The sequence below is a fragment of the Rhodnius prolixus genome, unplaced genomic scaffold, assembly GCF_049639745.1.
Source record: "Rhodnius prolixus isolate KJV_2025 unplaced genomic scaffold, Rpr scaffold_18, whole genome shotgun sequence".
NCBI lineage: Eukaryota > Metazoa > Arthropoda > Insecta > Hemiptera > Reduviidae > Rhodnius > Rhodnius prolixus.
Window position 1 is genome coordinate 1,858,409 of NW_027411636.1, and position 14,282 is coordinate 1,872,690.

The following is a 14,282-nucleotide window of genomic DNA, read 5'->3' on the forward strand; positions in this document are numbered from 1 at the left end:
AAATATCTGCAAAACTGCTCGATAGATTTTGATAATATTTCACCTGTATATGGAGACGTATATTGTCTATAATTGTGTAAAATTTCGTAGAAATCTGTCGAGTAGGGAACGAGATATTTAGAGTTGAACTTTCGTTTCGTTTGAAACAGTGAAATCTTTAACTTCAAATATCTGGAGAACTACTCGATAGATTTTGATAATATTTCACCTGCATATGTAGATGTACATTGTCTAGAATTGTGTAAAATTTCGTAGAAATCTGTCGAGTAGGAAACGAGATATTTAGAGTTGAAGTTTCGTTTCGTTTCAAACAGTGAAATATTTAACTTCAAATATCTGGAAAACTATTTGATAGATTTTGATAATATTTCACTTGTATTTGGAGACTTATTTTGTCTGTAATTGTGTGAAGTTTCGTTTCGTTTGAAACAGTGAAATATTTAACTTCAAATATCTGCAAAACTACTCGATAGATTTTGATAATATTTCACCTGTATATGGAGACGTATATTGTCTATAATTGTGTAAAATTTCGTTGAAGTCTGTCGAGAAGGGAACGAGATATTTAGAGTTGAAGTATCGTTTCGTTTGAAACAGTGAAATCTTTAACTTCAAATATCTGGAAAACTATTTGATAGATTTTGATAATATTTCACTTGTATATGGAGACGTATATTGTCTATAATTGTGTGAAGTTTCGTTACGGTTGAAACAGTGAAATCTTTAACTTCAAATATCTGAAAAACAACTCGATAGATTTTGATAATATTTCACCTGTATATGGAGACGTATATTGTCTATAATTGTGTAAAATTTCGTAGAAATCTGTCGAGTAGGAAACGAGATATTTAGAGTTGAAGTTTCGTTTCGTTTGAAACAATGAAATCTTTAACTTCAAATATCTGCATAACTACTCGATAGATTTTGATAATATTTCACCTGTATATGGAGACGTATATTGTCTATAATTGTGTAACATTTCATAGAAATCTGTCGAGTAGGAAACGAGATATTTAGAGTTGAAGTTTCGTTTCGTTTCAAACAGTGAAATCTTTAACTTCAAATATCTGGAAAACTATTTGATAGATTTTGATAATATTTCACTTGTATATGGAGACTTATTTTGTCTCTAATTGTGTGAAGTTTCGTTTCGTTTGAAACAGTGAAATATTTAACTTTAAATATCTGGAAAACTACTCGATAGATTTTGATAATATTTCACCTGTGTATGGAGACGTTTATTGTCTATAATTGGGTAAAATTTCGAAGAAATCTATCGAATAGGAAACGAGATATTTAGAGTTAAATTTTCGTTTCGTTTGAAACAGTGAAATATTTAACTTCAAATATCTGCAAAACTACTCGATAGATTTTGATAATATTTCACCGGTATATGGAGACGTATATTGTCTATAATTGTGTAAAATTTCGTAGAAATCTGTCGAGTAGGAAACGAGATATTTAGAGTTGAATTTTCGTTTCGTTTGAAACAGTGAAATCTTTAACTTCAAATATCTGGAAAAGTATTTCATAGATTTTGATAATATTTCACTTGTATATGGAGACTTATTTTGTCTATAATTGTGTGAAGTTTCGTTTCGTTTGAAACAGTGAAATCTTTAACTTCAAATATCTGGAAAACTACTCGATAGATTTTGATAATATTTCACCTGTATATGGAGACGTATATTGTCTATAATTGTGTAACATTTCATAGAAATCTGTCGAGTAGGAAACGAGATATATAGAGTTAAAGTTTCGTTTCGTTTGAAACAGTGAAATCTTTAACTTCAAATATCTGCAAAACTACTCGATAGATTTTGATAATATTTCACCTGTATATGGAGACGTATATTCTCTATAATTGTGTAAAATTTCGTAGAAATCTGTCGAGTAGGGAACGAGATATTTCGAGTTGAACTTTCGTTTCGTTTGAAACAGTGAAATCTTTAACTTCAAATATCTGGAAAACTACTCGATAGATTTTGATAATATTTCACCTGTATATGGAGACGTATATTGTCTATAATTGTGTAAAATTTCGTAGAAATCTGTCGAGTAGGGAACGAGATATTTAGAATTAAAGTTTCGTTTCGTTTGAAACAGTGAAATCTTTAACTTCAAATATCTGCAAAACTACTCGATAGATTTTGATAATATTTCACCTGTATATGGAGACGTATATTGTCTATAATTGTGTAAAATTTCGTAGAAATCTGTCGAGTAGGGAACGAGATATTTAGAGTTGAACTTTCGTTTCGTTTGAAACTGTGAAATCTTTAACTTCAAATATCTGGAGAACTACTCGATAGATTTTGATAATATTTCACCTGTATATGGAGACGTATATTGTCTATAATTGTGTAACATTTCATAGAAATCTGTCGAGTAGGAAACGATATATATAGAGGTAAAGTTTCGTTCCGTTTTAAACAGTGAAATCTTTAACTTCAAATATCTGCAAAACTACTCGAGATTTTGATAATATTTCACCTGCATATGTAGACGTACATTATCTATAATTGTGTAAAATTTCGTAGACATCTGTCGAGTAGGAAACGAGATATTTAGAGTTGAAGTTTCGTTTCGTTTCAAACAGTGAAATCTTTAACTTCAAATATCTGGAAAACTACTTGATAGATTTTGATAATATTTCACTTGTATATGGAGACTTATTTTGTCTGTAATTGTGTGAAGTTTCGTTTCGTTTGAAACAGTGAAATCTTTAACTTTAAATATCTGGAAAACTACTCGAAAGATTTTGATAATATTTCACCTGTGTATGGAGACGTTTATTTTCTATAATTGGGTAAAATTTCGTAGAAATCTATCGAATAGGGAACGAGATATTTAGAATTAAAGTTTCGTTTCGTTTGAAACAGTGAAATCTTTAACTTCAAATATCTGGAAAACTATTTCATAGATTTTGATAATATTTCACTTGTATATGGAGACTTATTTTGTCTATAATTGTGTGAAGTTTCGTTTCGTTTGAAACAGTGAAATCTTTAACTTCAAATATCTGGAAAACTACTCGATAGATTTTGATATTATTTCACCTGTACATGGAGACGTATATTGTCTATAATTGTGTAACATTTCATAGAAATCTGTCGAGTAGGAAACGAGATATTTAGAGTTGAAGTTTCGTTTCGTTTGAAACAGTGAAATCTTTAACTTCAAATATCTGGAAAACTATTTGATAGATTTTGATAATATTTCACTTGTATATGGAGACTTATTTTGTCTGTAATTGTGTGAAGTTTCGTTTCGTTTGAAACAGTGAAATCTTTAACTTCAAATATCTGCAAAACTACTCGATAGATTTTGATAATATTTCACCTGTATACGGAGACGTATATTGTCTATAATTGTGTAAAATTTCGTAGAAATCTGTCGAGTAGGGAACGAGATATTTAGAATTAAAGTTTCGTTTCGTTTGAAACAGTGAAATATTTAACTTCAAATATCTGCAAAACTACTCGATAGATTTTGATAATATTTCACCTGTATATGGAGACGTATATTGTCTATAATTGTGTAAAATTTCGTAGAAATCTGTCGTGTAGGAAACGAGATATTTAGAGTTGAAGTTTCGTTTCGTTTGAAACAGTGAAATATTTAACTTCAAATATCTGCAAAACTACTCGATAGATTTTGATATTATTTCACCTGTACATGGAGACGTATATTGTCTATAATTGTGTGAAGTTTCGTTTCGTTTGAAACAGTGAAATCTTTAACTTCAAATATCTGCAAAACTACTCTTTAGATTTTGATAATATTTCACCTGTATATGGAGGCGTATATTGTCTATAATTGTGTAAAATTTCATAGAAATCTGTCGAGTAGGAACCGAGATATTTATAGTTGAAGTTTCGTTTCGTTTGAAACAGTGATATCTTTAACTTCAAATATCGAGAAAACTACTCGATAGATTTTGATAATATTTCACCTGTATATGGAGGCGTATATTGTCTATAATTGTGGAAAATTTCGTAGAAATCTGTCGAGTAGGGAACGAGATATTTCGAGTTGAACTTTCGTTTCGTTTGAAACAGTGAAATCTTTAACTTCAAATATCTGGAAAACTACTCGATAGATTTTGATAATATTTCACCTGTATATGGAGACGTATATTGTCTATAATTGTGTAACATTTCATAGAAATCTGTCGAGTAGGAAACGAGATATATAGAGTTAAATTTTCGTTTCGTTTGAAACAGTGAAATCTTTAACTTCAAATATCTGCAAAACTACTCGATAGATTTTGATAATATTTCACCTGTATATGTAGACGTACATTGTCTAGAATTGTGTAAAATTTCGTAGAAATCTGTTGAGTAGGAAACGAGATATTTAGAGTTGAAGTTTCGTTTCGTTTCAAACAGTGAAATCTTTAACTTCAAATATCTGGAAAACTATTTGATAGATTTTGATAATATTTCACTTGTATATGGAGACTTATTTTGTCTGTAATTGTGTGAAGTTTCGTTTCGTTTGAAACAGTGAAATCTTTAACTTCAAATATCTGCAAAACTACTCGATAGATTTTGATAATATTTCACCTGTATATGGAGACGTATATTGTCTATAATTGTGTAAAATTTCGTAGAAATCTGTCGAGTAGGGAACGAGATATTTAGAGTTGAACTTTCGTTTCGTTTGAAACAGTGAAATCTTTAACTTCAAATATCTGGAGAACTACTCGATAGATTTTGATAATATTTCACCTGTATATGGAGACGTATATTGTCTATAATTGTGTAACATTTCATAGAAATCTGTCGAGTAGGAAACGATATATATAGAGGTAAAGTTTCGTTCCGTTTTAAACAGTGAAATCTTTAACTTCAAATATCTGCAAAACTACTCGATAGATTTTGATAATATTTCACCTGCATATGTAGACGTACATTATCTATAATTGTGTAAAATTTCGTAGAAATCTATCGAATAGGGAACGAGATATTTAGAATTAAAGTTTCGTTTCGTTTGAAACAGTGAAATCTTTAACTTCAAATATCTGGAAAACTATTTCATAGATTTTGATAATATTTCACTTGTATATGGAGACTTATTTTGTCTATAATTGTGTGAAGTTTCGTTTCGTTTGAAACAGTGAAATCTTTAACTTCAAATATCTGGAAAACTACTCGATAGATTTTGATAATATTTCACCTGTACATGGAGACGTATATTGTCTATAATTGTGTAACATTTCATAGAAATCTGTCGAGTAGGAAACGAGATATATAGAGTTAAAGTTTCGTTTCGTTTGAAACAGTGAAATCTTTAACTTCAAATATCTGCAAAACTACTCGATAGATTTTGATAATATTTCACCTGTATATGGAGACGTATATTCTCTATAATTGTGTAAAATTTCGTAGAAATCTGTCGAGTAGGGAACGAGATATTTAGAGTTGAACTTTCGTTTCGTTTGAAACCGTGAAATCTTTAACTTCAAATATCTGGAAAACTACTCGATAGATTTTGATAATATTTCACCTGTATATGGAGACGTACATTGTCTAGAATTGTGTAAAATTTCGTAGAAATCTGTCGAGTAGGAAACGAGATATTTAGAGTTGAAGTTTCGTTTCGTTTGAAACAGTGAAATCTTTAACTTCAAATATCTGGAAAACTATTTGATAGATTTTGATAATATTTCACTTGTATATGGAGACTTATTTTGTCTGTAATTGTGTGAAGTTTCGTTTCGTTTGAAACAGTGAAATCTTTAACTTCAAATATCTGCAAAACTACTCGATAGATTTTGATAATATTTCACCTGTATACGGAGACGTATATTGTCTATAATTGTGTAAAATTTCGTAGAAATCTGTCGAGTAGGGAACGAGATATTTAGAATTAAAGTTTCGTTTCGTTTGAAACAGTGAAATATTTAACTTCAAATATCTGCAAAACTACTCGATAGATTTTGATAATATTTCACCTGTATATGGAGACGTATATTGTCTATAATTGTGTAAAATTTCGTAGAAATCTGTCGTGTAGGAAACGAGATATTTAGAGTTGAAGTTTCGTTTCGTTTGAAACAGTGAAATATTTAACTTCAAATATCTGCAAAACTACTCGATAGATTTTGATATTATTTCACCTGCACATGGAGACGTATATTGTCTATAATTGTGTGAAGTTTCGTTTCGTTTGAAACAGTGAAATCTTTAACTTCAAATATCTGCAAAACTACTCTTTAGATTTTGATAATATTTCACCTGTATATGGAGGCGTATATTGTCTATAATTGTGTAAAATTTCATAGAAATCTGTCGAGTAGGAACCGAGATATTTATAGTTGAAGTTTCGTTTCGTTTGAAACAGTGATATCTTTAACTTCAAATATCGAGAAAACTACTCGATAGATTTTGATAATATTTCACCTGTATATGGAGGCGTATATTGTCTATAATTGTGGAAAATTTCGTAGAAATCTGTCGAGTAGGAAACGAGATATTTAGAGTTGAAGTTTCGTTTCGTTTGAAACTGTGAAATCTTTAACTTTAAATATCTGCAAAACTACTCGATAGATTTTGATAATATTTCACCTGTATATGGAGACGTATATTGTCTATAATTGTGTAAAATTTTGTAGAAATCTGTGGAGTAGGAAACGAGATATTTAGAGTTGATGTTTCGTTTCGTTTGAAACAGTGAAATCTTTAACTTCAAATATCTTCAAAACTACTCGATAGATTTTGATAATATTTCACCTGTATATGGAGACGTATATTGTCTATAATTGTGTAACATTTTGTAGAAATCTGTCGAGTAGGAAACGAGATATTTAGAGTTGAAGTTTCGTTTCGTTTGAAACAGTGGAATCTTTAACTTCAAATATCTGAAAAACTACTCGATAGATTTTGATAATATTTCACCTTTATATGGAGACGTATATTGTCTATAATTGTGTAAAATTTCGTAGAAATCTGTGGAGTAGGAAACGAGATATTTAGAGTTGAAGTTTCGTTTCGTTTGAAACTGTGAAATCTTTAACTTCAAATATCTGCAAAACTACTCGATAGATTTTGATAATATTTCACCTGTATATGGAGACGTATATTGTCTATAATTGTGTAAAAATTTCGTAGAAATCTGTCGAGTAGGAAACGAGATATTTAGAGTTGAAGTTTCGTTTCGTTTGAAACAGTGAAATCTTTAACTTCAAATATCTGCAAAACTACTCGATAGATTTTGATAATATTTCACCTGTATATGGAGACGTATATTGTCTATAATTGTGTAACATTTTGTAGAAATCTGTCGAGTAGGAAACGAGATATTTAGAGTTGAAGTTTCGTTTCGTTTGAAACAGTGAAATCTTTAACTTCAAATATCTGCAAAACTACTCAATAGATTTTGATAATATTTCTCCTGTATATGGAGACGTATATTGTCTATAATTGTCTAAAATTTCGTAGAAATCTGTCGAGTAGGAAACGAGATATTTAGAGTTGAAGTTTCGTTTCGTTTGAAACAGTGAAATCTTTAACTTCAAATATCGGCAAAACTACTCGATAGATTTTGATAATATTTCACCTGTATATGGAGACGTATATTGTGTAAAATTTCGTAGAAATCGGTCGAGTAGGAAACGAGATATTTAGAGTTGAAGTTTCGTTTCGTTTGAAACAGTGAAATCTTTAACTTCAAATATCTGTAAAACTACTTGATAGATTTTGATAATATTTCACCTGTATATGGAGACGTATATTGTCTATAATTGTGTGAAGTTTCGTTTCGTTTGAAACAGTGAAATCTATAACTTCAAATATCTGCAAAACTACACGATAGATTTTGATAATATTTCACCTGTATATGGAGACGTATATTGTCTATAATTGTGTAAAATTTCGTAGAAATCTGTGGAGTAGGAAACGAGATATTTAGAGTTAAAGTTTCGTTTCGTTTGAAACAGTAAAATCTTTAACTTCAATTATCTGGAAAACTACTCGATAGATTTTGATAATATTTCACCTGTATATGGAGACGTATATTGTCTATAATTGTGTAAAATTTCGTAGAAATCTGTGGAGTAGGAAACGAGATATTTAGAGTTAAAGTTTCGTTTCGTTTGAAACAGTAAAATCTTTAACTTCAATTATCTGGAAAACTACTCGATAGATTTTGATAATATTTGGTAGCTTTTTGATGCTGTAATTACTTTCCCGTCGGCCTTTATCCGTCCATTTTCCAAAAGGGTCGCTATACTTAAACCTTTCGTAGACTCCAACACTGTAGTTCTTACGCTTCAGTTATTTACTTGCCACACTGAGAGCATTATTAAACAACTAATGTAAATAATATTTTGATAAATAATTATCTATTTTTCCAAATGTCGATGAAATAACGAAACACTCTCATCTTATAGTTGAACCTTTTTTTCTCCTCCTTGAAATTGAAATTTTACCAATACAGTTATTAAAAATATATAGAAAAGATTTCTACTTTTTTAATTCATTTTTTTCTGTTCTTTTTGTTTATAAAAAAAATAAAAATTAACCAAAATAATCCTGCAAATAGAAGCGATTGGTATTTCAAGAGAATCTAATAATCAGCTGTATTTGAGGGGTGAATACTCAGCATGCTTTATTACATATCGATGTTGTGAACCTAATTTGTTTATTATTATTATTATTATTATATTTGCTTTTTAAAGATCGATGTTTATTTGGCAAGTGAGCAAAAAAAATCATTAAATTTTTGCACGATGAAAAATATTAAACTCACTTGTTAAATATTAATTTATTTTCTGCAACCGCTACTACCTTAAATTGTATGAACGTATTGTATAAATAATACAATAAGGATAAATACTCTAATAACTTACTTCCTTTTATAACCTAAAAGTAACACTTTTTTAAAAGAAGTTTCAAAATAGTCATTTTTTCTTAGTAAATTGGTTATAGATTAATAAATTTGAAACTCATTTCTTCAATTTTTTTAATTTTCTTTTTTTCTCTCTCTGAATTGAGTATTTTTAATGTTATGTGCCTATTTTTAGAACGAGCAAACCATATGTACAATTTTTTTTATTATTTCCATTTCAGTACCAACCGCAGAATCTTTAGAAGTACAAGATATAAATAGAGAAACCACAGAAAAAGCGGAGAAAATGCAGAAAGCATTGTTCGAAACAGAAGAATTAATGAATGTGATCAATAAATTGAAAGCTGACTGTGAACATGAACGAAATGAGGTTAGACGAATCAAAGAAAGTATACACAGTTTGGGTGGTATACCTGATACTTGGTGAGTAAAATTTTTTTACTGTACTTTCACCCATTTGATATTATTTTTTTCGCTGCCAGCTGTTTTAAAGATTTGACCTTGAAATCTGTTAACTGAAAGTGACGCTTTACGTAAGCAAAATTTGTCATTTCCTGTCAAAAATGTCACTTTTTTTTTTTTTCTAAGTAACTGTACCATTTCCCCGCCTAAACATATATCACTGTTATAATAAAAGTTTTCTAGTTGAAGAAAAAGTTTTTGAGTTTTTATAATTTCTTTTCTCTAAAAGTGGCTCCACACAGAATTATTTTGTTAAATTTGGAATGCTATTTGTTTATGTAAAGAATTTTCCAGTTAAGCCCTCTCTGATTGGTTAAACACTACATTAGGGTTTTCCTTCTGCTGTAATCTATACGAATTAGTTGAATAGCACACGATGGGAGAGAAAATCCAATAGAAGCTAGACGTTGGGCGGAGAGAAGTTGAAGTGAACTCTTAACATTCCATATTGTCAGATGCTGCAATCACGCAAACTTTTAACCAGTTAACTGTTTATCGACGTCATGAAAAAAAGTGTAAAATTTTTGGGTTATGACGAGTATATATTCGTCATGCGTTTTCAGTTAGTGGCCATCGGCGGTTAATTTTGCAAATTTTAATTAAAACTAAAAATATATTCGTAAACTGCAAGAAGTTTGGAATATTTTGAGGCCTCAATAAATAATTTTTTAATAAATAGAACTAATAGATAGATATAGTATGAATTAGTCTTCGTAAATGTATCCTTGTCTTTTATTAGTCATCACTGAATCAATAGCGAATTCACAAGTTGTGTTAGGCTAGGGCTAGACTATGCTGTAAGTGACGCTCCTGGTACTAAAAAAAAACGCGATGAGGATCCTTTTGTTCCCTATTTACCTGTATTCAAGGGGCGAAGCTTTTTTTTTTGGCTCATGTGCGGGGGTTCAAGATTTAGCAATCATCCAAATTGCTTGCTAAGTCGTGGGCTACTAATCTGCCAAAATATTTCCCTGCATAATTGTTTGTATTTTATCATCTGTGATCAGGGATTCATTTGTATAAATACCAGTCTGTAATGTTGCGGCGACCTACTCGGGGGATAATTGCAGTAACCCAATTTCATATCAAACATACTCTGGGTTTGACGAATATATTCGTCAATGGTTTAATTTGTGCGACGCACTTAGGGGACACATTTTCCACCAACAAAACAGTTAATTGGTTAAATCACACTTAATATAGATAATTGTACTGGCGACAATTTTATATACAACTGTATATCTTAATCGTCAATAAAATACTTCAAAATAAATCATGAAACAAAATGGCCAGAATTTATGCATCAACCCAAATTTTATGTGTAAAATTGCCATCAGAGGGTGCTGACGACAACGCGACACAACCTGAATGTTAGGTTATAGTCTGGGAAGATTTAGCGCCACTTTAGAGTGTTTACATTTACGAAGAGTGTTTTCATAGTGTTTAACGAGGACGGTGACATATAAACTAGTAATTTAGTTATTCTTTACAGAATAATAAAATCTGTTTTAAAAAAAAAACGTCTTACATATGTTATAAAAAAAAAAAATCTATAATACCCTAAATCTGTTTTAGGGGAACATTCTCTGACAGTTCTGAAGATGAAAACGAACCCCCAAATAATGAACAAAATGGTTTATGGAAAAGGAAACAGGATGCTAAAGTGGAAACAAAAAGATTACAAGTAATTTTTTTTAAAATATTTTTTATTTAAACATATTTACATAGAAAGTCATTAAGCGCTTAGAGTCTTCTCAAAGCTGGGCTCTTGGACAATGAATTGTAGAGCTCCTGGGAAGAGAAAATCTAAGTGGATTTGAAGCCGTCAGGATTCCCCGGCTTGGGCCAGTTCAACGTGCTTCTAACTAAAATAATCTGTTCCCTTAGTAGTATCATTCAAATGCTCTGCGTTAGGAGTGTGATTTTTGTCGAGCTCTTATCACGTATCACACGTATTAGTATTATTTTATCAGCATCTTAGTTCCCCCACCCCAGTATTGCAATATTTTTAAATAATTTTCATGATTCTAATTTGCAGTTGCAGAAGAAATCTTTAATTGAAAGCATATCGGCTGAATGTGATGCTTGTATCGATCTAAGAGTGCAGATAAAGTTGTTGAAGATGACTGCAGCTAATTGATTGTTGGGGGGGCCTTCCGCTTTCATCACACACACACACACACACATATATATATATATTGGAAACAGAATTCTATTTTGTGGCTACAGTTCAGAATATTTATTTCATCCTTACATTGTGTAAGGAGTTATTTAATTTTTTATTTATTTAGTACACAGTGGTATCTTTTTATTTTACTAGTTATTAATTAATATCCAATAAGTGCCTTCTGCATGCGTATTTATTAATTTCTTTGCGTTTAATTTTAGTGTCTTTGTTTTTGTCTATAAAGCCTGAAACCAATACTGTATCAAGATCTTTGAAAAGAACTGAACACTATTTGATGTGTATAACAATACATAAATCTCTTAGGGTGCTTTCCACTAAGCGCTCACAACGATCAAAATGTACCTTCAGCCGTTCAACGTGACGACCGCGCGGTCGTTGTGGTCGTAGTGAAAACGTCACTAATGACGTTATTATTTTCTGCTCTCGCGAAGCTCACAACGCCCCCCCCCCCCACCTTAAGAGCTGGGTCGAAGTGGGCGTTCAGAAATTTGGCGCAATTTTTAAAAGCAAAGATGGCGACCGAAAAAATTATATCATGTAAATGAAAGTATCATAAAATGAAAAATTACTTATCCCTTTAAAAACTAAATCACTGAATAACGATCAATTACACTTTGATAGTTAATAATACGTGGCCTAAGTTTTCACCATTGCGATTTTGTAAAATTGCATTCCACTCTTCATCGGAACTAGATGAAGAACTTTCTAAAGCATCATTACGTTGCATTAATAAATATCCAACTGTTGCCACAAAAGACATTTTAATTTTATTTAAACGTAAATTTTATAAATACTCCACGAAAATATAATATAAGTCAACTTTACCAATAAGTAATAAAGTTTATTATAACTGCATATAAAGGGTGCTAATGACCTCAGCAGTCGATGCGCCGGAAAAAAAACTGCATATAAACGGGGTTAAAATTAAAAAAACAACCTCTTCAATCTTCTGACTTATTTTCGAGGTCGCCATTTGTAATGTTTACATGAACGGTTGAAACGCCCCATAGTCCATTCCACTTGAGTTTTAGATTGTAACACTCGCCAGCAATTGGAACGGGCAAAACCGCGCGGTCGTGAGCATGATCGTTGTGAACGCTTAGTGGAACGCTCCCTAAGAGATTTATGTATTGTTATACACATCAAATAGTGTTCAGTTCTTCAAAGATCTTGATACAGTATTGGTTTCAGGCTTTAAAAAAATCACAATTAAACTTAATAATTTAAAAAACGATTCAATACTAAATATTTAAGCATAAAATTGTTCAAAACGTAATTATTAAATTATAATTTATACAACAGTAGAGTTATCTTACGGTTATCTTATTTTTTCGCAGTTTTATCCACAGTTGCACGCATATTTTTTAATATTCCTGCCCTGGTGTAGGGAAAATAAATTTATGTTTTACACTATACTTGCTGACAAGAGTGAAAAAGGAGGTTATATTATGGTTATTATGTGGGTTACTCAAAGTGTAAATTGTGAAACATTTTTTGTAAAGAAAAAAAAATATCATTTAAGAAAACTAGCTCGTATTTAAGGGTTCTGCATGTTTTGGTGTTCTACTGAACTTGGTTGGTCTTGGCTTTGAGAGGATCTCGGATGTTGGCCATTTTCTTTGTTCAATAACAGTTCGCAGGATATTGCTCGTTGTCCCTTAGGAATTACTTCGCCAAAAAGTTAACTTAGTCAAAAAGTTAAAAAGTCAGCTTAAAAGTTTCAAGAGTGGCCTCTTTAGGTATAAGTATTTCTATTGGAACAGCCGCTAGAATTATAGCTATTGACGTACTCCTTGGTACTCAACGCCCACTCTTCATTGGCTCAAAATTTACAAAGCAGGTACGTATTCTGTACTAAAAGCAAATCCCATTGTTTTTAAACATTTCATGAGCAAAGTTAACCGAGCTGTTGTAACAGTCAGGTAACCTGATACCCTGATATTCAAGAAATCAATACATTATACATAAATAATTATTACCTAGTATACATTTTGTAGCCACAAATGGAAAAATTATATTTGTTGTCAACATAAATATCGTAAAATGGTGTAATTTTTGAAATTTAATACCTTTTTATGCTTCAACATTAACGTTTCATGTGATAGAAAAAAAGTGAACTTTTAAATGAATTCAATTATTTTATTGAAATTATATTTGTAAAGAAAATGTAGCTTAATCGTATGTATTTTATTATTATATATTTATATATTTTTTAAAAATATATGTAAATTTATTTTGCAAATGAAATAAAGGGAAAAAAAGGCGGATTGCTTTGAAATATCCACTTATGTATTATAATTAAATTATGAATATAAATTTATGTTATTATATTTCAAGCTTGTGTGTAAATATTATTTATAAAGTAAAAATATTTAAAAAATGTGTGTTTTTTTCAATTTTTCCGTCGCAGATAAGCCCCAGACTGTTTACATTCCTCTTTTATTTGTTTTAGCTGTGGATAGCATGTTCAAGTTATTTTCAGTTCAGCTATTGTTTGAACTGGAAAATTAATTGAAGAAGAAACATGTACTTTTAGCATCACGTCTTCATATTCAGGTCTCATTTTTACATTGAGTCTTACAGAATATACGTTTTTATTAAATGTAATACCTAGTAAGTTTTAGGCTAACTGGAACGTTGCATAAAATAAGGAATAAAACAGCATTAATTAAAGCTTTCTCGTGCAACAGATCTATTTACTAAAAAGATTTTAGTAAAAAACCACATTTTTTTGCTTAAATGGTGTCTTACCTGTGGAACACTTAATTTCACAAATTGG

The 14,282-nt window shown here is 30.5% G+C and overlaps 1 protein-coding gene across 4 annotated transcripts in view; it reads left to right on the top strand.

The window, feature by feature from the left end:
- Positions 1-13,886, top strand: part of Rlip (Ral interacting protein) — a 48,282-nt gene extending 34,396 nt beyond the window's left edge. For 2 of the 4 annotated variants that reach the window (XM_074143929.1, XM_074143927.1), the window contains exons 10-13: positions 8,548-8,595; positions 9,075-9,276; positions 10,891-10,999; positions 11,354-13,886. In XM_074143929.1, coding sequence (XP_074000030.1) covers positions 8,548-8,595; positions 9,075-9,276; positions 10,891-10,999; positions 11,354-11,455 — 461 coding nt within the window. In that variant the 3' untranslated portion in view covers positions 11,456-13,886. The remainder of the gene's footprint in view (positions 1-8,547; positions 8,596-9,074; positions 9,277-10,890; positions 11,000-11,353) is intronic. The other 2 variants (XM_074143930.1, XM_074143928.1) reach the window with 1 other exon arrangement.
- The last annotated feature ends 396 nt before the right edge of the window (positions 13,887-14,282 follow it).